Source organism: Panicum virgatum, chromosome 3N (assembly GCF_016808335.1).
Source record: "Panicum virgatum strain AP13 chromosome 3N, P.virgatum_v5, whole genome shotgun sequence".
Taxonomy (NCBI): domain Eukaryota; kingdom Viridiplantae; phylum Streptophyta; class Magnoliopsida; order Poales; family Poaceae; genus Panicum; species Panicum virgatum.
Genome location: NC_053147.1, coordinates 14,663,887 through 14,687,694, shown reverse-complemented (window position 1 = coordinate 14,687,694; position 23,808 = coordinate 14,663,887). Strand labels below are relative to the sequence as shown.

At 51.0% G+C, this 23,808-nt stretch overlaps 4 protein-coding genes across 5 annotated transcripts; 2 read left to right on the top strand and 2 right to left on the bottom strand.

The window, feature by feature from the left end:
• Positions 1-5,203: 5,203 nt before the first annotated feature.
• LOC120664523 (long-chain-fatty-acid--AMP ligase FadD26-like) lies at positions 5,204-7,713 on the top strand. Its single transcript, XM_039943790.1, has one exon. The coding sequence runs from the start codon at positions 5,477-5,479 to the stop codon at positions 7,439-7,441; it is 1,965 nt and encodes a 654-aa protein (XP_039799724.1). The 5' UTR covers positions 5,204-5,476; the 3' UTR covers positions 7,442-7,713.
• Positions 7,714-9,530: 1,817 nt separating this feature from the next.
• LOC120664524 (zinc-finger homeodomain protein 6-like) lies at positions 9,531-10,988 on the top strand. The gene has a single exon (XM_039943791.1). It carries the CDS (start codon positions 9,947-9,949, stop codon positions 10,724-10,726), a length of 780 nt encoding a protein of 259 aa, XP_039799725.1. The 5' UTR covers positions 9,531-9,946; the 3' UTR covers positions 10,727-10,988.
• Positions 10,947-18,918, bottom strand: LOC120664525. Of its 2 annotated transcripts, none has more exons than XM_039943793.1 (5): positions 18,599-18,918; positions 18,009-18,148; positions 14,366-14,440; positions 12,609-12,725; positions 10,947-12,512 (listed from the first exon to the last, which is right to left on the bottom strand). In XM_039943793.1, the coding sequence occupies exons 2-5, from the start codon at positions 18,114-18,116 to the stop codon at positions 12,483-12,485; spliced, it is 330 nt and encodes a 109-aa protein (XP_039799727.1). In that variant the 5' UTR covers positions 18,117-18,148; positions 18,599-18,918; the 3' UTR covers positions 10,947-12,482. The 2 variants fall into 2 exon arrangements, with proteins under 2 accessions (XP_039799727.1, XP_039799726.1); XM_039943792.1 differs by having other exon boundaries at positions 10,947-11,648.
• A 1,193-nt stretch (positions 18,919-20,111) lies between these two features.
• On the bottom strand, positions 20,112-21,061 carry LOC120664522 (protein RADIALIS-like 3). The gene is made up of 2 exons (XM_039943789.1): positions 20,622-21,061; positions 20,112-20,487 (listed from the first exon to the last, which is right to left on the bottom strand). The coding sequence occupies exons 1-2, from the start codon at positions 20,906-20,908 to the stop codon at positions 20,466-20,468; spliced, it is 309 nt and encodes a 102-aa protein (XP_039799723.1). The 5' UTR covers positions 20,909-21,061; the 3' UTR covers positions 20,112-20,465.
• Positions 21,062-23,808: the final 2,747 nt, after the last annotated feature.

Here is a 23,808-nt window from a genome sequence, read left to right as displayed (position 1 = left end):
AATAGCGATGAAAAGTTGGCTCTCTACTTTTATCGTCCGGTTTACAGAGCCCCGCTGCGGCACTTTTTTTTTCCAAAGTTGAACTGTAAAAGGCTAGCGCGTGGGATACAGATCCCCAGTGCAGACAGCCTTAGACTATCTGCGGCCTGTACCAGTTCCTGCGGGACTCATATAGTGTTTTTCATGCTGCAGCGGCGTCCGCTACGCCTCGTCCAAACCAAGCGAACGAATGCGCGTCCTCCAAATTAAGCGCAGTAGCGGGCGTCTGCTATCGCCGCGCGCGGCCCCACCTTGGCTCCGCTCGCGCCGTGCGCAACTGCTGAGCCACACAGGTGTAGGTCTGCTCCGCCACCGTTGCTTCGCCCCGGGCCATTGCCGCAGCTTCGTCACGCTGCACCGCCATAGCCCCGTGCGGATGAGGGAGGCGCCGCCGGCGAGGGGGCGCGGGAAGATGCGTGGCTAGGCCGTGCGGAAAGGACGTGCGGTGAGGGGAGCGCTGCGGGGGGCACGGCGAGGGCGCGCGACAGAGGGGCGCGGCGAGGCCCCGCGCGGATCCGGCCAGAGCTCGAGCCGAGTCGAATCCCGCACGCCGCGGCGGAGCTCACCGGCGGAGGAAGGAGGCATGGGGTCGAGTTGCCGTCTTCGCCATCACGAGCGAAGGGCGGAGAGAGGAGGCATGGACGCCGTCGCTGCCCCGTCGAGCTACAGCGTCGCAGCCGAACCTTGCGCCAACTGAGTCTGCCGCGCGCCGCAGGCCATGGAGAGGGAGGCAGGCGCAGATCTCCGGCCATGGCGAGGGAGCGAGGAGGATCTGGCCGCCTTGGTTGCTCACCGCCGCCGCCGCCCGGTGTAACATCCCGAAAATTCACCAAGTAAATCATGCGCTAAATTGTTTTTGTTGTTGAGCTCGACTCAAACCCTAACCCTAACTTCCCGGAAACCCTCCTGCTCCGATCTCCCGATCCCCGGAGATCTGATCCGACACCCGAATTCAATTCACGTCTCATCTCCTTCCCATCCAACGCGACGCGTCGTGACCAGCCGCCGCGAATCCCGCCCCCCTTCTTTTCCTTTCCCTCCCTCCCATTTTCTTTTTTTTCCCTATTTCTTTTCCTTTTTCCCATTTCTTTTCCCCCTTTTCTCTTTTTCTTCTTTTCTTTTCTCTTTTTCCCCTTCCTTTCTCCCTCCTCTGCCTCGCTCCCGCTCGCCCGAGCCCCGCCAGGCCGGCTCCCTCCCCGCACTCCCTGCTCCCTCTCCGGCCTGCCCTGGCCCTCCCTGGCCGCGTGCCACGCCGCCCTCCGCGCTCGACCGCTCCCCGCCCTCGCGCCTCGCTCCCGCTCGCCCGAGCCCCGCTCCCGGCCGTGCACCGCGCGCGCACCGGCCCGGCCCCCTCGCCCCCGCTCCGCACGGCTCGGCCCGCGCGCACCCGCACGTGCCGGCCACGCCCCGCGGCCGCCCGTGCGCCCACGCCAACTCGGCCTGCCCTGCCCGGCCGTGCCTCCTCCGCTCCCGTGCCGCCTGCTCCGAGTGCTTCTCAGCCGCGCCCCGCCATCTCCCCGCACGCGCGCACCTCCTAGCTGCCCGGCCGCACGCGCACCAGTGCTGCGCCGCCTGGTCGCGCGTGCCCGCTGCACCGAGGCCGCCGCTGGCGCTGCCCTGGCCCCGCACACGCGCGCGCTGCTCGCGCCGTGGCGTCCGTGCACACGCCACTGCCCCCGCCCCGCTCGGCGCCGCGACACTCGCTGCTGGCGCCCTGCTCGGCCCGCACGCGCCCACGTGCGCCCGCAGCGCCGCTCGCCGTGCCTTGCCTCGCCGCTCGCGCCGTCACTGTGCTGAACAGCGCCGCCCCACGTGCTCGACGACGGCCTCGTCGCCCCCGCCGCACGCCGCGTCACGACGCACGCGGACGGCCGCGCGCCTTTACTCGGCCCCGCGCCGCTCGCCGGGCCACCTCACCGGCCACACCTACTCACGCCGCCGCACCGCCTTCGCTGGGCTATAAAAGGACCCCCCCCCGAGCTCCACGGCCATCCACGCCACCTCACCGCCGACCCTAACCTCCTCTTTCAGCCCGCAGCGCCGCCGCCGCAGCTACTCCAGCCCGCCGCCGCCTGCTCCCGTCGCCCCGCCTCTACACGCCACCCTAGCCCGAGGTGAGGCCGGGGGTCGATTCCCCGAACCCCCCTCTCTCTTGTTCCCCGGTCCATGGCCACCCCCGGAGCCTGGAGCGGCCGGGATGGCCGCCGCCGGCAGGCCGGCGCGCCCTCCCCTGTTTTGCGATGGGAGGAAGGGGATGAATGGCCGTTTTGCATTTAGGCCCCCCTCTCCTCCCATTCTATTAAAGGACCCTTGTCCTTATAATCTTTCTTTTCAAAAAGGACCCGATCCTTTGTTTTATTTTCAAGAAAACCCTTTCACTTAAAAACATAATTCTAAGTATGCCCTTGACCATTCCAGTTTAACCCAAGTATTTCTGGAAATTACAATCAGACCCCTCCCTTCTCAAGAAAATAATTACAAGTAGGCCCCCGCTTCCTAATCTAGCCCTGAACCCTTACAAAACCTGTTATTTTCATGCGCCGAAACAACTCCGATTGACCCCAAACTTTATCATGTCACTTCTATTATAGTTTCGGGCCGCGCTATTACCAAACCACTCGAAGATGTCACTTTTATCTCTATATTTTATGCGATTCCGATTCGAGCTCAACGATAGATCTTGTATTGATTGGATGCTTGTTTGTGTGTGCTGTAGACCGCGGAGTGAACGAAGGAGAGCCCGTCAACGAGCAGTACTGTGAGCAGGAGAACGAGGACCAGTTCCGCGACCCCGAGCCCGAAGGACAGGACTTCCCCGAAGGCTATGAAGACGGCAAGTTCAATCCCATCCTTTGATGCATGTTTCTGTCCTAGTTTTTATAAACACAACCCAATGGCCTGTTTTATAAAGTCGCATATGTTTTACTTGCATGAAAACACGGTTGGATAGCCACCCCTTGATTTGTGATGACCATTCCTTGACCACCTAGATTAATGTCTGATTTTGCTCGGACGTTAATCGATATTAGAACGCTTAGGACTTTACTCTTAATATGATTTATTTGATAAAGAAAATGTGTGCGTGTGGGAAGGGATAAAATGTGGATTTTCGAAAGATGAGTATGGACGGGATGGACGGCATTTCTGTGTGAATTGCCGACTGGTGTGCTTATGCCTGTGTGGCAGGGCAAAGAAGGGAGATATCCATCTTGTCGTGTCTAAGGACCGAGTTGGTGTGTCATCTCACCTAACTCCACTATCGTGCAAACCACTCGACCGTTGAATGGGCAACGGCGTAGCATAAATCCCACTAGTTGGTGTGGTAGCCATCAGGAGAGCTGAGAGCAACGGGTAACTAAGGAAAAGGGATAAGCCCGAGTGACTTATGCCCGGTTATACCTAAGTGAACGGTCAATGACCCCTTGGTGCATCCCGTGATGGCTAGTCAGGCTTAGCTATGGTGGGTAATGGCTATGTTGGGATCTACACCGACACGACGGTGTTCGAGTTGTGGTATCCTACTTGTGGGTAAAGTTGCACACCTCTGCAGAGTTAAGAATCTATTCGAATAGTCCGTGCCCACGGTATTGGGCGAGTTATGGTGTGGTCACATAACTAGTATTTCTCTGGGATGGGCTGGTGTGAGTTGTTTTGGAATCGTGTCCGGCAGTTGTGCCGTGTGCTACGACGGACGGGGAGTCCGGTAGCAGTTTTAAAATCTGATCTCTGTGTTACTGCAAAAAAAAACTGATTTCTAAATGGTTTTCTATAAAATAAACCCCTGCATAAAATGTCGATTTACTGCAAAATAAACCGTAACCATTATCCTTGATTTACCTATGCATATTATTCTGTTATAACCCCCCTCCGTGGGTGTGGTTGGACTTGCTGAGTACGTTTGTACTCACCTCACTCTTACTTTTTACAGAAGAAGATCCAGACTTCGTGCCAGACGACGCCGAGTAGGGTTACCGTTCTACACCCAACCTTGCCTGTGGTACCGGCCCTGTCGAGATGCCTCCGCTGTCGCAGTACTCTGAGCCCGTAGTAGACCCTATGTGGTTTGCGGTCTGGTGTTATGTCGTAGCCTGGTTAATTATTATTATCATCTGTATCGAGTGTCCGCCAAGGTTTGTAAGGTTTTGAACCATCTGATGTAATAAATGTGGCATCAGCCTCCTGGGACTGATGTTTTGTATCACATTTAAGTCTTCTCTTATGAGGGGACGCTTCACCCGGCCACCTCGCCGCGCGCGGATCCGGCCGGCGGGGCGAAGCAGGAAGGGGGCGAGCCGGCGGAGAGAGAGGGCGTCGAGGGGGTAAAAAATAAAAAAATCACATATGTATCCCTTCTGATGGTAGTTGGTATAGAGTAGACATATAAAAGATAAATATATACAATAAAATTAGATATAGAAGAGAAAATCTCGATGACCAGATAAAAATATTTTTTCTGAGGATAATATAGAGGAGGATGAGCGTGGATAGCGTTAGATAGTCCGTCCTTGCTGGGATTGCTGATCAAATAAAATTAGATATAGAAGAGAAAATCTCGATGACTAGATAAAAATATTTTTTCTGAGAATAATATAGAGGAGGATTAGCGTGGATAGCGTTAGATAGTCCGTCCTTGCTGCGATTGCTGATCAAATAATCCGACCAAGGACAAATCACCAGCAGGCCACGCCGGCGCCGTGCTATCGCTTCTCCCCCAGGAAAATACACAGTCGAATATACTCGGCGAGATGCTGATCTCACTGGTCATCTTTTGTCCTGCACCTTGGTCGCTCCCCTTCCCTTTGTCATCAACGGATTCATACGGCAACTAATTCCGCGTATCTCCTCTTCGGCTCTTCCATTCGTGTGCCATATTTGAATGAATGTGCAAGTGTTGGCACTCCAAAAGAAAAAACGAGCTTTGTTTTTGGCATGAATAGATTATTGGCATACAGAACGTAGATGATCAGGTCAGTAGGGGGCATATGCTCTCAGATATCCACCATTGCCGGGCTAAGCCCAAAGAGGAGGGAACAAGAACCTTTGCCTCGTTGCCTGCAGCGCCAACCTGCACTTTGCTTTCACCCACGTCACCAACGTTGTACTTAGTCTGCAGAACGCTATCAGCAGCAGGTTCGTTCGTGCAGTATGAATAATAGCAATATACTATATCTTGCAAGACTGGGATTTGCACGAACCGTCATTTTTTAGTTCATCGCCATTGTTTCTGAAGGAACATGGACAAAAACCCTGTCGTTCTTTTTCCAAGGGAGGGGGACAAAAATCCTGCCTTCGATCACCTCATCTCCCATATAAATAGACCAATTCTCCATCCTGATAGGCATCGTCTCATGCACAGCATTTCCATTCCATGCGTTAGCTAGTTACTAGCTAATAAGTTGCTGGACTAGGAGTGTAACGAGCAGCGCAGTTGCCGGCCATGTGCACCGAGAACTACGACCCGTGCTACCCCGACCAGCCGGTGGTCGACCGCTACCTCCCGGTATGGGCCAAGCTGCCGGCGTTCGCCGCCAAGCCGGCCTTCATCTGGGCCGACGACGACGCGACGTCGTCGCGCACCGCGCTGACGTACTCCCAGCTCGACTCCGCCGTCGAACGCATGGCGCGCAACCTCCTCGGCACCCTACGCCGGGGCGACGCCGTCCTCGTGCTCGCCTCGCCGGGGCTCCGCCTCGTCAAGCTCCTCTTCGCGTGCCAGCGCGCGGGGCTCACGGCGGTGCCCGTCATCCCGCCCGACCCGGCAAGGTTCGGCCCCGCGCACGCGCACCTGCTTCGCGCCGTGTCGCAGACGAGGCCGAGCGCCGCCGTCGCCGACGCGCGCTACATCGACGCCGTCACGAGGACGGCCGCTGCCGTCGCCGGCGGAGACTCCGGCCGGCTGGCTGCCATGCTGAGGAGCCTGCGCTGGCTGGCCGTCGGCGAGTTGGAGCGGGAACGCGGTAGTGGTGGGCCGAGATCGGCGGCGGGCTACGTGGGCTGTGGGGCGGACGACGTGTACCTGATCCAGTACACCTCCGGCACGACGGGCGTCCCGAAGCCCGTCGTGGTCACCGCGGGCTCGGCGGCCCACAACGTGCGGGCCGCGAGGAAGGCCTACGACCTGTGCCCCGGCAGCGTCGTCGTGTCGTGGCTGCCGCAGTACCACGACTGCGGCCTCATGTTCCTGCTCCTCACCGTCGTCGCCGGCGCCACGTGCGTGCTGGCCGCCCCCGGCGCCTTCGTCTGGCGGCCCCGGCTCTGGCTCGAGCTCGTCACCGAGTTCAGGGCGACGTGCACGCCCGTCCCGTCGTTCGCGCTGCCGCTGGTGCTCAGGCGCGGCCGCTCGGCGCCCGGCCGGTCGCTTGAGCTCGGGAGCCTGCGCAACCTGATCCTGATCAACGAGCCCATCTACAAGTCGTGCGTCGACGAGTTCGTGCAGGCGTTCGGCCGCGACGGGCTGCGCGCCACGTCCATCTCGCCGTCCTACGGCCTCGCCGAGAACTGCACGTTCGTGTCTACCGCGTGGCGGGGCGGGTGCTCTGACGACCTCCCGTCGTATATGAGGCTTCTGCCGTCGGCGAGGCTGTCGCCGCCGCCGCCGTCCTCTGGTAATGTGTGGCCGGAGATCGAGATCGCCGTCGTGGACGAGGAGACTGGCGAGCCCGTGGAGGACGGCGTGGAGGGAGAGGTTTGGGTGTCCTCGCCGAGCAACGCGTCGGGGTACCTCGGCCACCCGTCGGCGAGCCTCGAGGTGTTCTGCGCGAGGGTGCCGGGGCGGGCCGGCGCGTGCTTCGTGCGCACGGGCGACCGCGGCGTGGTCAAGGGGGCAGATCGTTACCTGTACGTCGTCGGCCGGAGCGCCGACGTCATCGCGCTCGACGCCGGCGGCGGGCAGCGCCGCGTGCACGCGCACTACGTCGAGACGGCGGCTTTCGGCAGCGCGCCGGATCGCCTGAGAGGCGGCTGCGTCGCGGCTTTCACGACGTCGTCGACGCCGCGTTCGCTTTCGCAAACCGACGTGGCCGTCGTCGCTGAGCTACAGAAGGGAGGCGGCGGCGATCACAGGGGCCTCTGCGACCGCATAAGGGAAGCAGTGCTGCGAGAAGAAGGGGTGAGGGTTGGTTTGGTCGTGCTGGTCGACGGTGGCCAGATGCCCAAGACGACGTCGGGAAAGCTGCGCCGCGGAGCAGCGAGGGAGATGCTGCTCGCCGGGAAGCTCCGGGTGGTCTTCCAAGCACGGTACGATGACGGTGACGGCTCGGTGGCTGGGGTAAGAGGAAACGAAGGGGAGGACATGGCGGAGGCGTCTGCAGCTGGTTGGCTGGCAGGAGAGGGCGGCGAGACTGACATGTCCACCGCCTTTGGGAGCGCGAGTCGCCGTCTACGCTTGCAGTCGTTTCTGTGATCGAAGCTTTGTTTGCATGGCATGCCGATTGACAACGTGGCAAAGGAGCCACTGATTGTGATTATCATCTACTATGTGACCCCCTTCACAAATACAAAAATACGCAGCGCTTCTTCGTGTTCGAGAAAAAATAATTCTCTTTCATGGGACACGATCATGGGTACAATCCAGTTAGCTAGTTGCATTTCAAAAGCTGGCTTCAGTAGGGTCTTGTAAACTTTGGTGAGCTGAAAAACTGTACTTGTAAAATGATTTCCGAATGAATTGATAAATTGTACAATACACAGTGCCCTCAAAACAACATCCTACGTGAGCCAACAAATGCACCTTCAGGTCTGCTCTTCCAATAAAATACGCCTTTTGCTTTTGGCTTTTGATCACCATTAAGCAAAAGCAAAACCTAAACAAACAAGGTGTAATGACCGATTAAGCAAGACCTCTCGTGCTATGCATTGTAAACATATTTCCATGGATCATTTTCTTTGCGATTCCTTCAACCTATTTCCTCCTCCCCGCAAAGAATGCAATTTAGAAAACAGATCAGTGAAGGAAACGACTCATACACCTCTAATTATTAAGTGGAGTCACCTCTAATTGTTAAGGGTACATATCTGGTGGAAACCACAATCTTCGTGAAAACCCATGCAAACCACAGCGGAAAAAGTCGTCTAAATTCACCAAAAAATCACACATGTAGATGATATGATGATACACAAACTTATAAAATATCTTGTCCAAACTCTACTTTGTTTGTGAGATATAAAAATAACAAATTTCTAACAAATCATCTAGACAGCTTTCTGAATTGAAATTTATTATTTTTATATCTCACAAAAAAAATCAAGTTTGGACAAGATATTTTACAAGGTTGTGTATCATCATATCATCTACATGTGTGATTTTTTGGGTGAATTTAGACTTTTTTGTTTTTTTTGTTGTGGTTTGCACGGATTTTCACGAAACATGCGGTTTGCACCGGATATGTTTCCAATTATTAAATGGAGTATGTTTTAAGTGGGTGCCATGCCAAATGGTCGCCCTTGTGGAAATGAGGGTGTATACAGTATACCCAAAAATATATTTCAGCACCTATGGATGGCTATTGGGTGAATGACCAATTAGGTCCAGCAAGACGTGTCCGCTTCAACTGTTAGTTACAATCATGGCACTAGGCTAAGCTTTGTTTGAAATTTCAAAGCAACCTGTGTCCTGCCTGGTCCATGCTGAGGTCACCGTGCGCGGGTACGGGACTACGGACCCTCGAGCGAAGGATCTGGTCTGCGTAGCGCAACGAGTCCACGATGCTTACATGTACTCCGGCACGGCGGCACGAGCTGATATCAGTCGATCCGTGGCTGCAGCAAGTGAACATGCTATCGCAGCAGTACCTCCACCTCCCAGTGCGCATCTCGTATCTCTTTGTGGGGGTGACCGGATCCAGTACGAGATCTTCGCACATCACGGCATACGGAAACGCCATCAGTGCATCACAAAATCAGTGGGATCCGATCACAAGAACAAAAACCGTATGGTCCCGAACCATACTTAAAAAAAATGAAGAGCAAAACCCAAACCCGGAGTAGTTTTGTCCTCTAACGAGAGGAGGCCGTGAAACACAAGATGGAGCTGTGGCTCCTAGCTCGTCCTCACTCCTCACCACCACACACAGCCTCCCCGAGTCCCGAAAGGGACGATGGGTGGTCAATTAGCCCGGAAGCGCCTGATCGACGGCGCTGTGCAGCGTATCTAGTAGCTAGCCTGGCCTAACAGCGGGCGGGCGGCTAGACTAGGCGCTGTTCCCCGATCGCCGCCCCGATCCGACGGCCGTCAACCAAGGCCCGTGGCTACAGCGGCGAGCACTGCCCGGCTCTTGCCGGCTGAATCATTGAAGGCTTGAAGCCCGGGCTGGGTCCGCGCTGCAGGAGCCAGCAGGGCGTGGGGAGGGGGTCAGCCAGCCCTGCCGCTGTCGGTCGGTCGCCGCGCCGCGCCTCCCCCGCCCCGGCGGAGGAAACAAAAGCGCCATTTCCCAACCGAGCCAGACCGGAATCCGCGTGCCCGCCTCACCTCAGCTGCTTTGCTCAAGCTCAGCCGACCCCCACCACCAGTCCACCACCACGTCCACGGCACCACCGCGGCGGCCACCATCACTTGCCACTTGAAGCGAGTGGAGTGACGGGTGAGCCTCGCTCTCGGCCCTCGGCATCCCTCCCGCCCCCACACAAAAGCACAAAAGCCTACCACACCGCCCGTCACACGGCGCCGCTGCCGCGGCGCAGGCAGGCAGCCAGAGCCAGGCCACCCACCCAGCCAGCGTTAGGAAACGAAACGACGGGATGGATACGAGCGGGTGATAGCTAACGCCACCGCTACATACTAGCTGAGGCAAGCGAGCTGCGAGCACTGCCAGCCCCTGCGACAGTGTGTGAAGGGGGACGGGAGTGCGCTCCGTGCCGTCGCTCTCACGGACTCGTCCGTCGGGTCCTCGCCCCGGGCAGGCATGCGCTGATGGAATTTAGGGGCCAGGAGGAACCCGCCGAGGGGATGGGCGCCAGCTCCGCGCCGCCGGTCGCGCCCAGCAGGGCCGCCCCCGCCCCGGGGAACCACGCGGCGCCCCCCGAGGTGGCGCGGTACCACGAGTGCCTGCGCAACCACGCGGCGGCGCTGGGTGGGCATGTTGTCGACGGCTGCGGGGAGTTCATGCCCGGCGCCGGCGCCGGGGACGACGCGCTCAAGTGCGCCGCCTGCGGCTGCCACCGCAGCTTCCACCGCAAGGACGACGCCCAGCGGCGCCAGCTGCTGCTCCCGGCGCCCGCGCCGCCGGTGACGCCGACGGCCCCGCGCGTCCCGCTCCTCCTGCCGCCGCCCCACCCCTACGCCGCCGCCAGCCAACCCAACTACGCGCCGCCGCCGCCGCTGTTCCCGTACCACGGCACGCCCAGCGGCAGCGGCGGCACCACGACGGAGTCGTCCAGCGAGGAGCGCGGGCCGCCGTCCGCGCTCGCCGCCGCGGCGCAGGGGCACCTGCGGCGGAAGCGGTTCCGGACCAAGTTCACGCCGGAGCAGAAGGAGCAGATGCTGGCGTTCGCGGAGCGGCTGGGGTGGCGGATGCAGAAGCAGGACGAGGCGCTGGTGCAGCAGTTCTGCGAGCAGGTCGGCGTGCGGCGCCAGGTCTTCAAGGTGTGGATGCACAACAACAAGCACACCGGCAGCGGCAGCAGGAGGCAGCCACAGCTGCCGCCGCAGGAGCAACAATCCCAACAGCAGCCGCCGCAGCAGCAGCAGTAGCCATGGCGGGAGACAAGGCTCAGCGCCCCGACCATTTGCTTAATCCCCACCTCATTATTTTTAAGAGCTCCCAGAGAGGTGGGGATTAAACAAGGGAAGTGAGGGCTCTATCCTTTCTTCTTCCCTTCCTTTTCTGTTTTCACCTTATCCTTCGAATTTTTGTAGCCATTTCATCCTCTTTGCATCATGATTCTTGCTTGTTTATCTTTGATTTCTTCTGTTCATAGTTGGGGGATCAATTGAAAGGAGCTGGTACTGTGCATGCTTTGTAGCTACAATTTTGCCTTGTTACTTGACCTCTCGAGCAACAAGATTAACCAATCAAAATTTCTCTCAGCTTTCCTCAAGATTGTAATTTGATGTTCACTTAAAGCAATAGAGAATTTAGCTAGTGACCTCTCCTCCCTTCTAGTTCTAGTGCAGCATTTTCATAAATTTCAAGCTTAAAACCCAGCATAAACTAATGAGTATCATGAAACCAAAATCTTAAGTTTTCTTCAGCTAATTACAATTATGGAGCAGCAATTGATATATTTGGCTAGAGAATATTCTATATTCAGGAGGAAAAAAGGCAGGATTAACTTCATGGCTAGAATATACCGGAAAAGAATGCTTGCATGCAGAAAAACTAATGTTGCATCTAATGCTCATTCCTTTATGTTTGTTTGCCATTCAATTGGAGGTGTACTTGCCTCCTGTTGTGTGTGAAGCTTTTGTGTTGTTCTTGGCTCTAGCAGCAACGCATAGCTGCCATGTATGGACTTAAAGAGTCATTTTTCAAACCTGACGGATTTAATGGAGGACATGAGCTTGTAGACTCCTGAGAAGTTGTGGGTATGGACGGTCACGTACTCACGTGGCTTCTGTCGCCTCCAACTTCCAGAAGCCAAGGATTTCTTTTCATGAAATTGTGAGGCCCATGCTGCAAGAGATGAGACCATGAGAGGCAGATAAGGATGTAATGAATGCCCTCCAAGAAAATTGAGAGACAGATAAAGTAGGGATAATGAGAAACTTAGCATCACAGGATTTTGCGTTCTTGATATTTGGTTTCTTTTGGTCCAAACTAGTAAGTCCATTGTCCACTTTTGGATGAGTCCGGTATATTTGGTTTCTTTTGGTCCAGTTTTCTTTGAAGGCTAATTGCTAATTTTGGATAGTTCTGCCAAACCAGTTGAAAATGACATGGAGAAAACACGATACCGCTGAGCCTCGCATGTGCATATGTTCTACTAGACATTTTCCTGAACAATATGTTCTACTACGATATTGAGTAACCAAGTTTTAGCATAGAAAGTTTATGCTGTGAAAAGTAAAACAGAATTAACTAGTTGTGACTGCTTAACTCAAAAGCAATGGGACTTACCAGATGCAATGTTGAAAAGCAAGTCAGCAAGATTCCTTGCTTCCTTGCCACTTAAGTGTTTGTACTGAAAATAGTCGCAATTAACAGCAATGCAGCGACAAGTGATCTCACTTCTATTTTTGTTCCTTTGGGTGCCCTCATATTCCACAGCATACATATAAATTCTTGCAATAACAAGGCGTTTACCGGCTGTCTTTTTTCAGGGGCTTAAATTCTTATACATCCTGAAGTATTAGTACCTTATGAATTTTCTGAAACATATACTTTGTATTGCCAGCGCCAAACAAGGTGGACCTAAGCTAGGTTTACATGATGTGCCGAACCGAGCGAATAACCTTCTTTTCCACAGGCCAAACATGCTCGTTGGCATGTTAAGTTGATTTGGACTGCTTAGACCACGATAAGAGCATGCCAGCACCTCTGCCAAAGCCAGCTCACAAATTGTGTTGTTAATTGTTATTACCGAAATCTAGGCCATGGTTTCGTAAGCATCAGTTTATGATGTGTTCGACTTACCACCGAAGATGTCAACACAACAGCTGCTGAGGTCAAAGATGCTGCGCTGGCTTCGGACCTACCACTGGGGCACCGGGCCCCTGACCTTTGGATCCGGGAAGTCGGATTAAGGTGCAGCTGTACAAAAAAAGAAAAGCAACGCCAAAAACATTACCACGTTTCTGTGAAAAATATATCATTATATCCTTTCAAAAAAGTAGCATAATACAAATAAGTAATATTTTCTGTGTTCTAACTAGTACCACAAGTGAAGAGCATCTACAATCAAATGATATTTACTGGGAATTACACTTCAGCTCGTTTACCTAGTGTTTCAATCGCACAAACTAAAATTTCCATCAGAAAATAGAGAAATTAATGAAAAGATCATCAATAATTCCTCTAATAGATCAGAAGTTATTATCTATTGACTTCATCTGCAGAATCAGGTGCAGCTGAGAGCCTGAGATGATTTCTCCCCAGAGAAAATCAGTTTAGATGTATGACACAGAATGCAGTGATCCTGGACTTCTGCACAGTTTTGTTGAACTTTAGCACATCATGGTGCTAGTGAATGATCATTCCTATCAATTCTGATCGTTTTGTCTTTTCTATGCACTTCTGACAGGTCTTATTAATCACCAAGAGGGCAAGAGGCCAAGAGTTCTTTGTTGAACTATTCAAGAATAAAGACTACTGCCGTGTGCCGTGGTCTGTGTGCTTCCGTGTCTAAACCTAATACTGTGATATTTCAGAGCTGTTTGCCTTGCTGCCCTCCCTGTCCCTTGCCTTTGTGGCAGGTTCCCATCCATCAGTTTAGGACAAACTTGCTTTTTTTAAGGGACGGACCAAAGAGACTGACAAAAAATAATTCAGACATAATCAACTATCCGTCTGATACAATGAGCCAAAGAAGTACTGTTAAACGTGTAGCCAAATATCTGGAAGCACACCTACTTGGATTGCAAGCATTGTGAGTAGTTAGCAGCAACATTGTACTCTTAAGATAAGTATGATAAAGAGCTGTGGAAGTTGAACCACTTCCATTCCCGCCCTTTTGCAGTTCTAATAATTCGACAGCAAAATGATCTTCACATAAGAAAGAAAGCAGCGCAGAGATTTGCCACATATCTTTCACGGGAATTCACTGTCATCATCAATAGCAGCAAAGAGGACGCAACTTGTCGATCTTTCTATAGATATGTCCTGAAGAATTTGTCGGGAAAAGATGAGATCTGGACAATATTCCCAGCAGTAAATAAAAAGCAAAGAGCTAAGATGGGATATCAGCTCGTATCAAGATAGTAGTTGGCATTAGACAAGACTGATAAACTTCACCCACTAATCCTTGTGGCTCCAAGTCCCTAAGCAACGTGTTGGCCAATCAAACCCAATCACGCTCAAACTCCGAAGCTTCAAATATTTTTAGTAGCTGCTGATCTCATCCTTTCCAAACTTAAACTAATACTATCTGACAACTGATAACATAACACTAGCCCATGCATCTTTGCTTAAACAAGTCCTAATCTTTATGAGTAAAATATAGTAATTTACTTGGATTTTAGTGGATTTGGGAAGGGAAGAGAAATAAAGAATTCACACCCGTGCATCCGAGTCACGCAAAGTTGAGCTGCATAGCCAACTAACCACTCAACAAACTAAGTTTAAACAACTAATCAATAGATCAATACAAAGCATTCATGTACTAGACCTTTGATAAGTTTACTTAACAAATCTTTAAGCCAGACGTGGGGCCCATGGGAGGACCACTTTCATACCTGAGCACCAGTATTAAGGGCTTGCATCTCCCAGAAAGGCTCTTGTACCACAGTGGCAGACTGTGTGGTTGAACCCTAGCCAAAAACAGCAGCTTTGTTAATTGCAACCAGTGATGTACTGCACTTACGTACAGTACTGACGTATTTGCAATCCCATTTACTGCAGCTGGTGTCGAGTGTTTAAGTCCAGATAATTAAATTCTTGTGAACAAATCATGTACGAGGCGGGTCAGAATGGAACATTGTTGGCAGGTTCTGGAAATGTTTTGCGTTCATACTAGCGCAGCTTTCAACAGGTCATGCGACAGACAGAGCAAGTTGAACTGGGACCAGAGATCTGTTCATGCTATATTGAGCAGCCGTGCAGGTTCGTGAATGGATTACTCCTCCTCAATGACTCTTTACCTCATATGATATACAATTTCTGCGCTAAGAAGCAGGATACCACAATCCTATTCTCTTAGAAGTTTATGATGCATGGTGGCCTGAAAGTGATCGGGTGCTCTAACCTAAGAGGGGGAGGGGGTGAATTAGGCACTCTAAAAACTTAGACATATGGCTCCAACTAGTTTGCACAAAACTTAAACTAAAACAAACTATCTAGATGTGCAACTATAGTTGTTCTAGTGTGAAACCCCTATTCTAAAAGAGTTTAGCAACCTATAGCATTTTCTATCAAGAATCTACTCTATGAAAGTAAAGGCATACAAAATGCTAGTATGAAATGCGAAAGCTTAAAGAGCGGGATAGGAGATAGCAAACTCTTGACGCGGGTGTTTATCCCGTGGTTCGGTTAGCCACAAAGGCACATCTACATCCACGTTGTTGTAGCACTCACTAAGAGTATTGCTACTCGGCCACCAAGTCTCTTCCGTGAACACAATCACGGTCACCTTGGCCCCGGGTTCCACTAAGGAGCTTCTCCACAAAGGATGGGGGTCTCCACGTCCCTCGCACAAAGATGTCGTCGCCGCTCCACACCAAGTCGGAGGGTCGATGACGTTGCCGGCGAGCTTCACGCTCCAAGGTGCCGGCGCACCAAGCTCTTGTTTTGGTTCGCTAATGAACCACAGCACAAAGGCTCGAAGCCTTGCAATCTCACTCACTAAGAGCTAATCCTTTACACAACACTCTCAAAGTGTGCTAAGGGCTAAGGATATGATCTTGATGCTTTTGTATGGCTTGGAGATGTTCTTGGGTGTGTGTGGGATGTCCAGCAACTCCAGCAATCTTCAAATGGCCGGGGTGAGGCGTATATATAGACCACCAAGTCTTGTAGCCGTTGCTCCAACGGTCAGCAGAAAATCTGCGTATCATCGGATGAACCGATGCCTCTGCCTAGGGTAGCGTCGGTTCATCCGGTCACTCTCAGACCCGAAGTAGCCGTTGAGCTTCTGTCAGCTGACACGGTGACCACCGGTTCATCCGATGCTTAGCCGTCGGTTAAACCGGTCACTCACAGCACTCAACTCTTCTGCTGACGTCATTACACCGATGGTATGCACCGATGCATCACCGGTTCAACCGGTGCTGAAGGATCTTCTCCTGGGCGCTTGACATCGTCTCTGGAACAAGGTATGCCCAATGCACCGATGCCTTTCGTGGATCCGTCGGTTGAACCGGTGCCTCACAGACTTGCATCAAAAGCCAGGACATCGGATCATCCGGCAACCATCGGATGCACCGATGCCTATAGCATCGGTTCTTCCGGTGCTACTGAAGTATCTCTGTCTTGATTTCTTTGACTTGGATTTCTTCACGGTCTCTTCAATTCTTGTCCTTTGGACCGACCCCCGTAGGGGCGGCCCTTCGGGCCTTGCTACGCCTATCTTCTCTTTCTCTTTGTCATCACTTGAACCTAAAAGCCTGAAAATGGTCATCTTAACAATTATATTAGTCCAAGTGTTGTGTTGTCATTCGATCACCAAAATCACTCGAAATGGCATAAATGGTGCCATGTTCGTTTCATGGCCCCCCTTAGATATTACTACCATGGTGACATGAGATGGAATGGAAGTTTGTTAGTGAAGGCATAGCTCAAGAAGTCAACTATGCACAAATCCACTGTGAACTCAGAGGTTCCTATGACAAAAGCAAAAAAGCCACCATCCAAAGAAAATGGTGAGAACATGACATATGGCAATCATACTTGACAAGAAAAGGGTATAGAGACAGCAAGGTAGCCTCCGATGACCACTGGTCAGCAGTCACAATGAAAAACAATTCAGTTTGATCAAGGTATCAGGATAAAAAGATAGGTTCAAGCAGTCGTTTCAGATCTAGAAACAGTTGTCTTAAACAATCCAACCATATAAGTATTTTTCCTACCAAAATAATGCTGAATTATCTGAATAGTTTTATATAATATTCCTTTTTCTACCCAGAGTAAATGCAGGAATATGCATCTTACTGCCTGAACAACTCTAGCGCACTGAAATGCCTAAGAAACTGTTAGAAAAGGCGTTTCCTAACAGCTACTGTGGGCACTTCACGCAATCATAAAAGAGAGATCAGGTAGAACACATCATCGGGGAAGATACATACTCATCTTCGAGGTTAAATAGAAAGGTTAGGATCATCTGCTTTGAATGAGAGCAACCTAGCTAGCCCAAACTTCTATGCCTCCATGGCTAAAACAGAATATTTTCTTCTTAAAAAAATTGAAGCATGACAGTTTCCCATGCATACTAAATATGTGTAGCTCACGAAAGTCACATGAGCCCATGATGAGGCGAAGCCGTAAAACTTCTATCCTCACTAGTCAAAACCACTGTCATATAAGTTTCTTCTTTGATGCTTTCTTGTTTAGCGACATGCAAAAGCTTTTCATGTCTTTGTATTAAATAAGGAGGCAATAGGAAAAACTTGAGGTGCAAGCTCAAAAAACCATCAAGAATTAAGGAGCCAATGAGAACAATTTGAGCTGAATACAGAGAAAACAAGGAAAAATGACCAATAAAGAAGAAAAAGGAAGTTCATTCTTTACCAGGTCATTATTAACTTTCCAATGTTTTCAAGTGTTGCATGTGTGGAAACAACATCATACAATGAATTCATAGGAACTGCTAATATATTCTTTAGAAAATTGAATGGTCATCATCCAAATAATTGTATGGCAACTTTTGTCACACATAATTTTACTTTCGTTACTGTGGATAACAGTGCATCATGTGAGACAAATTATAGAACATAATAAGAAATTAATCATGCAACAGTGTGTTATCAACTAACAGCTACTTCTAAATACTCATATAATTCAATTCGACTAGCAGGCTAAATTAAACATGTTTGTTGATTATGCAGCAATCATTGATATATAAGGCTCCATAATGAAATTAGAAAGCAGATCCGTCCCAAGGAAGAAAAAAAACTAGAGCATTTATAGATCAATAAAAAAATTTCCTAAAGATGTCAATGCTGCATGATTTCTGATGCAATTAACTTAACTCGCATGATGCAAACATAAAATTCCCTTGACTGTGAGTGTCCTTTTAACTTCTGCAAGCTTCTAAATCAAATAAAAAGCATTTGTAGAGCAGACACTGCACTGGACTTCTCTAGTCCCTAGGTCAAGGCTGCTGAGACAATAAGAAATAAAATGCTGGATACAGCCATATGCAGGACACCACTTGATATGCCTCACCTCAAACTCTTCATATGATTCACACAAATCATCCCTCACAGAAGGGACAGTATTCAAATCTTCAATTGTTGTGGGCTGGGCTTCAGATAGAAATGCTGGATCTGACATGTCTTGACTCTTGACCTGTTCGATACACCATCCTGCAAAAGCAATGGGGGAAGTCATGCCTCTAGTTTTAATTTTTAACTTAACTTATATACACTATATATACAGAAAACAAGCCAATCAGTGTCCCCGGCTATTACTAAGAAACCAGATACTGCAAGCCACCGACACCATAACTGGTAATCACCTAATTCAGCTGTAAGTAACCTTTAAAGGACTGAACACCAGGAAAACTGCAGCAGAATTACGCCGGATCAAGTGAAATCAACCCTTGAACTGGCAACCGGCACACCATTAACGGGATATCTAGGACAGAAATACTTCGAAGCTGCGGGTGTCATCCGTAAATCAACAAATTGACCAAAGCGTCAACCACGCTGCACAAAATGATGCAATGACGACCTAGTGTAGAGTGTACCCAAATAATCAAATCGGAAGGCGGGCAACAATTTACTGGCGACGACGGCATGGGTGCCGAAATTCACCTGGTTGGCCGAGGAGGAGGACGCCCGGCGACGAATCGATTCCCTCTTTGCTTCTATCGGAGACCGCGTCACCGAGCGCTCGCCCAATTGGACCAAATCAGATCACCGGGCGCAGGCGGGCCTCATCGAGGGGCGTGCTAGGCCGGAGCTGGTTGCGAAGGCGGCGCGAGAGCTCGTCATGGCGTGGGGATGCGGAGATCGACACCGAGAGCACGCGGCGGTGCCAGGGTTCGGAGGCAGTGGTTGGGCAACGAGTCAGGGGGAACGGTGAGCGCGAGGGAAACCGGAAACTGCGAGACGAAGGGCCGGGAACGCGGGGGTTTCGCCGCGCGTTGCCGCGCCGCCGACCGGGAAATGCCCGTCCCACCGACGAGTTATCATGGGCCTTTGGGAACGCGTGCCAGACTTATGGGCCGGTTCGTTCACGCCGTTGGGCCTCATCGAGCTGGTCACCTACGGCCCACGCTGCAATAGGGCCGTCAAAAGGCTCGAGGCCGAGTAAGCTTTTTTTCTTGAAGAACTAGGCCGGCTATGTTTGAACATCATAATAAAGGTTTAAGCCAGCCACTTTGTACAAAGACTCCAGTTTACAGTTAAAAATGTTAGAAGCGACGGTGAAAAAATGACGAAGAACAACGAAATCAAACCACAGAAGACACGAGAATTTAACGTGGAAAACTTTGCCAATGCGAAGGGTAAAAATCACGGGCGCTAGCCAGTAAGAACTTCACTACATCCGGTGTGTGTTTACAATGCCTAGCGGCGGCTTACAAGAGGAATAATAAACTGTGAAGCAAACCCTAATCAAGGGTATATGTTGTGGTGCAAACTCCGGCCCAGCCTTCTGCTTTATCAGGCTTCCGCTCCGCTCCGTCGGAAGTTGGTCTTTTTCTTGTACAATGAATTTGAATCACAATATAACAAAAAATAACTAAGATTAATTGCTCAAGTCAGAAAATTTTATGCTTTCAACTACTCGTGTGCAGCTCCATCTTTAGGCTTCGAGATTAGCTCGAATTACAAATGAGTCAAGATTGAGTCTTAACTGTAGGTTTAATTTGGGCAGTTCTGAGGCTCGCGACCTTTTAGCAAGCTCAAGATTAAGCTTAAGGCGCGGCAAGCTCGCTCAAGCTGGGCTCATTGACAGTCAGGGGCGGATCCAGGGGGGTGCGGGGGGATCAAGCCCCCCTACCCCCTCACAAACCATGGATACCCCCCTAAGCCCCCCCTATTATTTTGAGAGGAAGAAAGGAAGAAGAAGGGGAGGAGAAGAAGAAGAAAGAAGGGGAGAAGAAGAAGAAAAGGGGAGAAGAAGAAGAAAAGGGGAGAGGAGGAAGAAGAGCCCCCTAGACTAGAAGTCTGGATTCGCCACTGTTGACAGTCCTACGCGCTGCAGTCAGTTCTCAGTTGCCTGCCCAGCCGGGACATGCATGTTAATTAGACATAGATGAGAGAGTATTTTTCACAGATTTATCCATGTTCATTGGCCGAATGGCCGGCACCAAACGCATACTGAACAACGAGGCCATCTTCGTAGAAATGCATCAATATCAAGTTCATGTTTCTTGATTGGTATGGTACACAGATGCAGCTAGGATATAATACAGATACGCGTGGGTACGAAGGACACATGCTGGGAGATCGATGGGTCGGTCGATCTCGCGTGCGTGACAGGCTAGGATACTACTCGATCACCCCATACAAATTATTAATTGATTGTAACATGCATGCATCTCATCTGATTCTTCTTGCTTCTCCAGACCACTTGCTAAGAGTAGCATGGACATGCATGCTGTCCCAATCATATATACACGTGCGTGAGCACTGAGCAGCCTCTTCTCGACCATCATCATCCTCTGAAGTTCGCCTAGATCTTCAGATGCTTCATCCTGCATGCGCACGGATTTTTCAGAGACGATCAGCTCGCCGGAGAAAAAGAAAAGGCTACAAGCTGGTCAGAACGAGACGGTGCTGAGCTAGAGCTTATTAGCTCGCCGTCGCGGCCGGGCGGTCACGCGCGTACCTGTCGGCCTCGTAGCCGAGGGCGCCGGCGCCGGCGCCGGCGCCGCCGGGGCAGCGGTAGGCGGGGAAGGGCACCTTGCCGGACTCGATGTGCTTGACGTCCTCCTCCAGCAGCTCGTAGTAGCGCCTGACCTCCTCGGCGGACTTGCCGCCGACGGCGCGGGCGATGTTGTGCCACCGGTCGGGCGTGTCCTTGTCGTACACGGCCAGAGCCTGCTCGAACAGCTTGTTCTGCTTCTTCGTCCACTGCGCCCGCACCGAGCTACTGGTCATCGACAGCGACGCCATTTCTTCTTCTGGCCTCCTTGAGTTACCCGAGCTCCTGGTGGGAGTGAGAGAGGATCACTCGCTCGCTCGACCGAGAGGAAGAGGAAGCTTGCTTATCTCTAGCTAGAGATCAAGAGAGCTGTGATGAGCTGATGAGAGGAGGGGGTGTGGGAAGGGCTGCTATTTATAGAAGTCGTGGAGGGGCTCCTCAGGGAGTGGGAGAGTGGACCATGGGTTCTGGGCTCATCAGGGTGGAGGGAAGAAAAACAAGAGGAATAATGCGGCGGGGTCACTGCGGTGAGGCGAGGAGCGAGGAGCCAGGGAACAAAGATTTCTGTCCCCGGGGAGTGGGGGATCTAATCTACCTTTCTATCTTTTCCCTCGCCGGTCACGTCGCCATTCAAGCTGCTTGCTGGCATCTGTTCTCCCGCCCTCACTCCTCCACCTCCTTATCAAAGATTCAGAGCTTGCTTCTCTCCGCCTCCATCTGTAAATTAGAAATTACAATACTCTCTCATGAAGGTTAATTACACGAACGGAGCTGAAATCCTACCTTCTGTTCTTTGCACGACACGGACGCCGACAGTTTCCCCCCGTTTCAGTTTTTTTTCCAGGCCAAAGGCTTCAGAGACCAAAGCAAATTAAGTTCAGGCATTTCAGAGTTCAGACGCTGCTCAAACTGTTCTTCATATCCAAACGGACAGTTTGCATGTGGAGAACTTAGCAATAATGATCACAGATGATTCTGTGTATTAGCCACAACAATCATACGTTTGGAATGAACATGCATCCATACAAACTGCTTGTAAAACTGAAGGGGCTAGATGCCTGCACAATTATTTGGTTCAGAACATTCGGTCGCTGTCCCCAAATAGCTAGTTGCAAAGATTGGATTCCATCACTATAAAGAGGGTGTGTGGTAACAAGATCGATACGTGAGCATATATATCTTGCTTTTTAGAAAGAAAATAGAATAATATCCACCTATCTAGATCCAAAACCTTTTTGTGAATGACTAGTTAAATTCAGCTAGAAAATTGTTTTCAAAACCAATTGAAAGAAGAAACGCTTTCCGCGCGGTTCAGTGAAAAGTGATTATTCCCACGCTATGTGGTGCGTGCGGTGCAGCCGCGATTCGGATCTGTTCCTCCCTTTGGGCGATTCAGGAATTTTTTTAATAATATTATTTTAATAGTTAATCGCAAAATTAAATATCAAATTGAGAAAATTGTAAAAATAGGTGCCTGTCGGCGCTCCAAGAGCCGACAGGCCAGTAATCGGCTATTGTAAAGCCGACATCTACGTGGCATTTGATGTGGCGCATGCGCACCACGCGGTCGCGGCCTATCGGCGCCAAAAGGACCTGTCGGCCCTTGGACGGCCGACAGGTCCCAGTCGGCCCGACTATGCTATCGGCCCAATAACGGTCTGGGGGCCTGTCGGCCCAAACATGGTTCTGTCGGCTGTCTAAGGGCCGACAGGCACTAGTCGGCTATCCAAGAGCCGGCAGGCACTTGTCGGCCACCAATCAGCCGACAAGTCCCAGGGTCCAATTTTACCTATATAAAGGCCTCGATGGAGGCCAGTGGCAATAAAAAATTAGCTGCAGTACAGATGGCTAGTGGGGGATCATCTAGTGGGAAGGGTTTCTGTTTGGGGAGAGGAAAAGGGGCTAGAAAAGGACCACCGATAGTGTGGCCCGATTCCATTGGCCCTGAGGATTTTCCAGAAGCAGTGTATGAGTTTTCAGTTGAGAGCAGGAGTGATTTCACCAAAGATTCACCGCTGAGAAGGTACGATAACTGTATAGAAGATTGATCAAAATGCATGTATGGTGAGGATTGCTTAGTGCAGATGCTCGCCGAGGGAACAGATGGAGGTCGTCGTTTCTTCAAGTGCCCTCGAGCATGGGTAATGTTGAGTACTAAGGGTGTGTTGGATATGTTTAATATGTATTGTATGATTTACATTATCTTTTGTATTTCAGGCATTCAATGCTCCAGAGAACTGCGGGTTTGTACGATGGGTCGATCCTCCCCCAATTCATCCTCACGCCGAGTACATCTATTATCTGCATAATCGTATCTTCGATTTAGAAATGGAAGTAAGCAGCGGCAACAACGAAGAGGAGGAAGATGAGAACAAAGGTCCCATCCCACCGAAGTATCCATGCACTATTCCATATTGCAACTGCCCGTGTCACAACAACAATCCGCCAGCACCGCCACCACCTCATGCTACGGGAGCATACTATGGAGACGGTTCGACACAATTTGCTAATTGGGAGCAGTATTAGGAGGTAGATATCGTGTTCGCTCGATGTTGTGTTAGTATTTATTGTTTGTTAGAATTACCTAAGGCATGTTAGATTAAGTCCAGGACCTCGTTACCGTTGTGTTCAAGAGGTCGTCACATGCTATTTCATGTGTTGTGTGTGTTGAATTATGTAAAATCGTACTTTATTTGTGTTTAATGTGTGAAGGTTGCATTGGATACGAATATGAATGTGTTTAACGTTGTGGCCGATATAGGATGCATACAGTTGTCATTTCCCGCTGCACAGCTGCATCGGCCTCATTTAATCGTGCATTGGATTCGACTATGAAGTAAAGTGACATAAGGTCACGTTCAAAGCACGCTCATTGATTGCTTTGCCTGTCCTGGCGTGCGAGTGCAGTAGTGTGCCGCAGTGAACGGACATAGCTTTTATTGTCCTGGCGTATAGCAGTGAGAGGTCTTGTCCGTGTTTAAAGTGGTAGCAGTGAGCGCTGTGGAGCATACGAGTACTGAAGTCAGGAGCAGTGAGAGGTCGTGTCGTTGTTTAAAGTGGGAGGAGTGAGCGGTGTGGAGCGTGCGAGGGCAGAAGTCAGGAGCAGTGAGAGGTCGTGTCCGTGTTTAAAATGGTAGCAGTGTGAGCACTG

Bases quoted from the DNA above. Each gene is read 5' to 3' on its own strand.
- LOC120664523 (XM_039943790.1), top strand. From the start codon at position 5,477: ATGTGCACCGAGAACTACGACCCGTGCTACCCCGACCAGCCGGTGGTC.
- LOC120664524 (XM_039943791.1), top strand. From the start codon at position 9,947: ATGGAATTTAGGGGCCAGGAGGAACCCGCCGAGGGGATGGGCGCCAGC.
- LOC120664525 (XM_039943792.1), bottom strand. From the start codon at position 18,116: ATGTCAGATCCAGCATTTCTATCTGAAGCCCAGCCCACAACAATTGAA. The intron at 14,441-18,008 runs GTGAGGCATATC...GTTTTTGGCTAG, and splicing joins AATCATATGAAGAGTTTGAG to GGTTCAACCACACAGTCTGC. The intron at 12,726-14,365 runs GTATGAAAGTGG...TTTTTTGTACAG, and splicing joins CCCTTAATACTGGTGCTCAG to CTGCACCTTAATCCGACTTC.
- LOC120664522 (XM_039943789.1), bottom strand. From the start codon at position 20,908: ATGGCGTCGCTGTCGATGACCAGTAGCTCGGTGCGGGCGCAGTGGACG. The intron at 20,488-20,621 runs GTACGCGCGTGA...GTGCGCATGCAG, and splicing joins CTCGGCTACGAGGCCGACAG to GATGAAGCATCTGAAGATCT.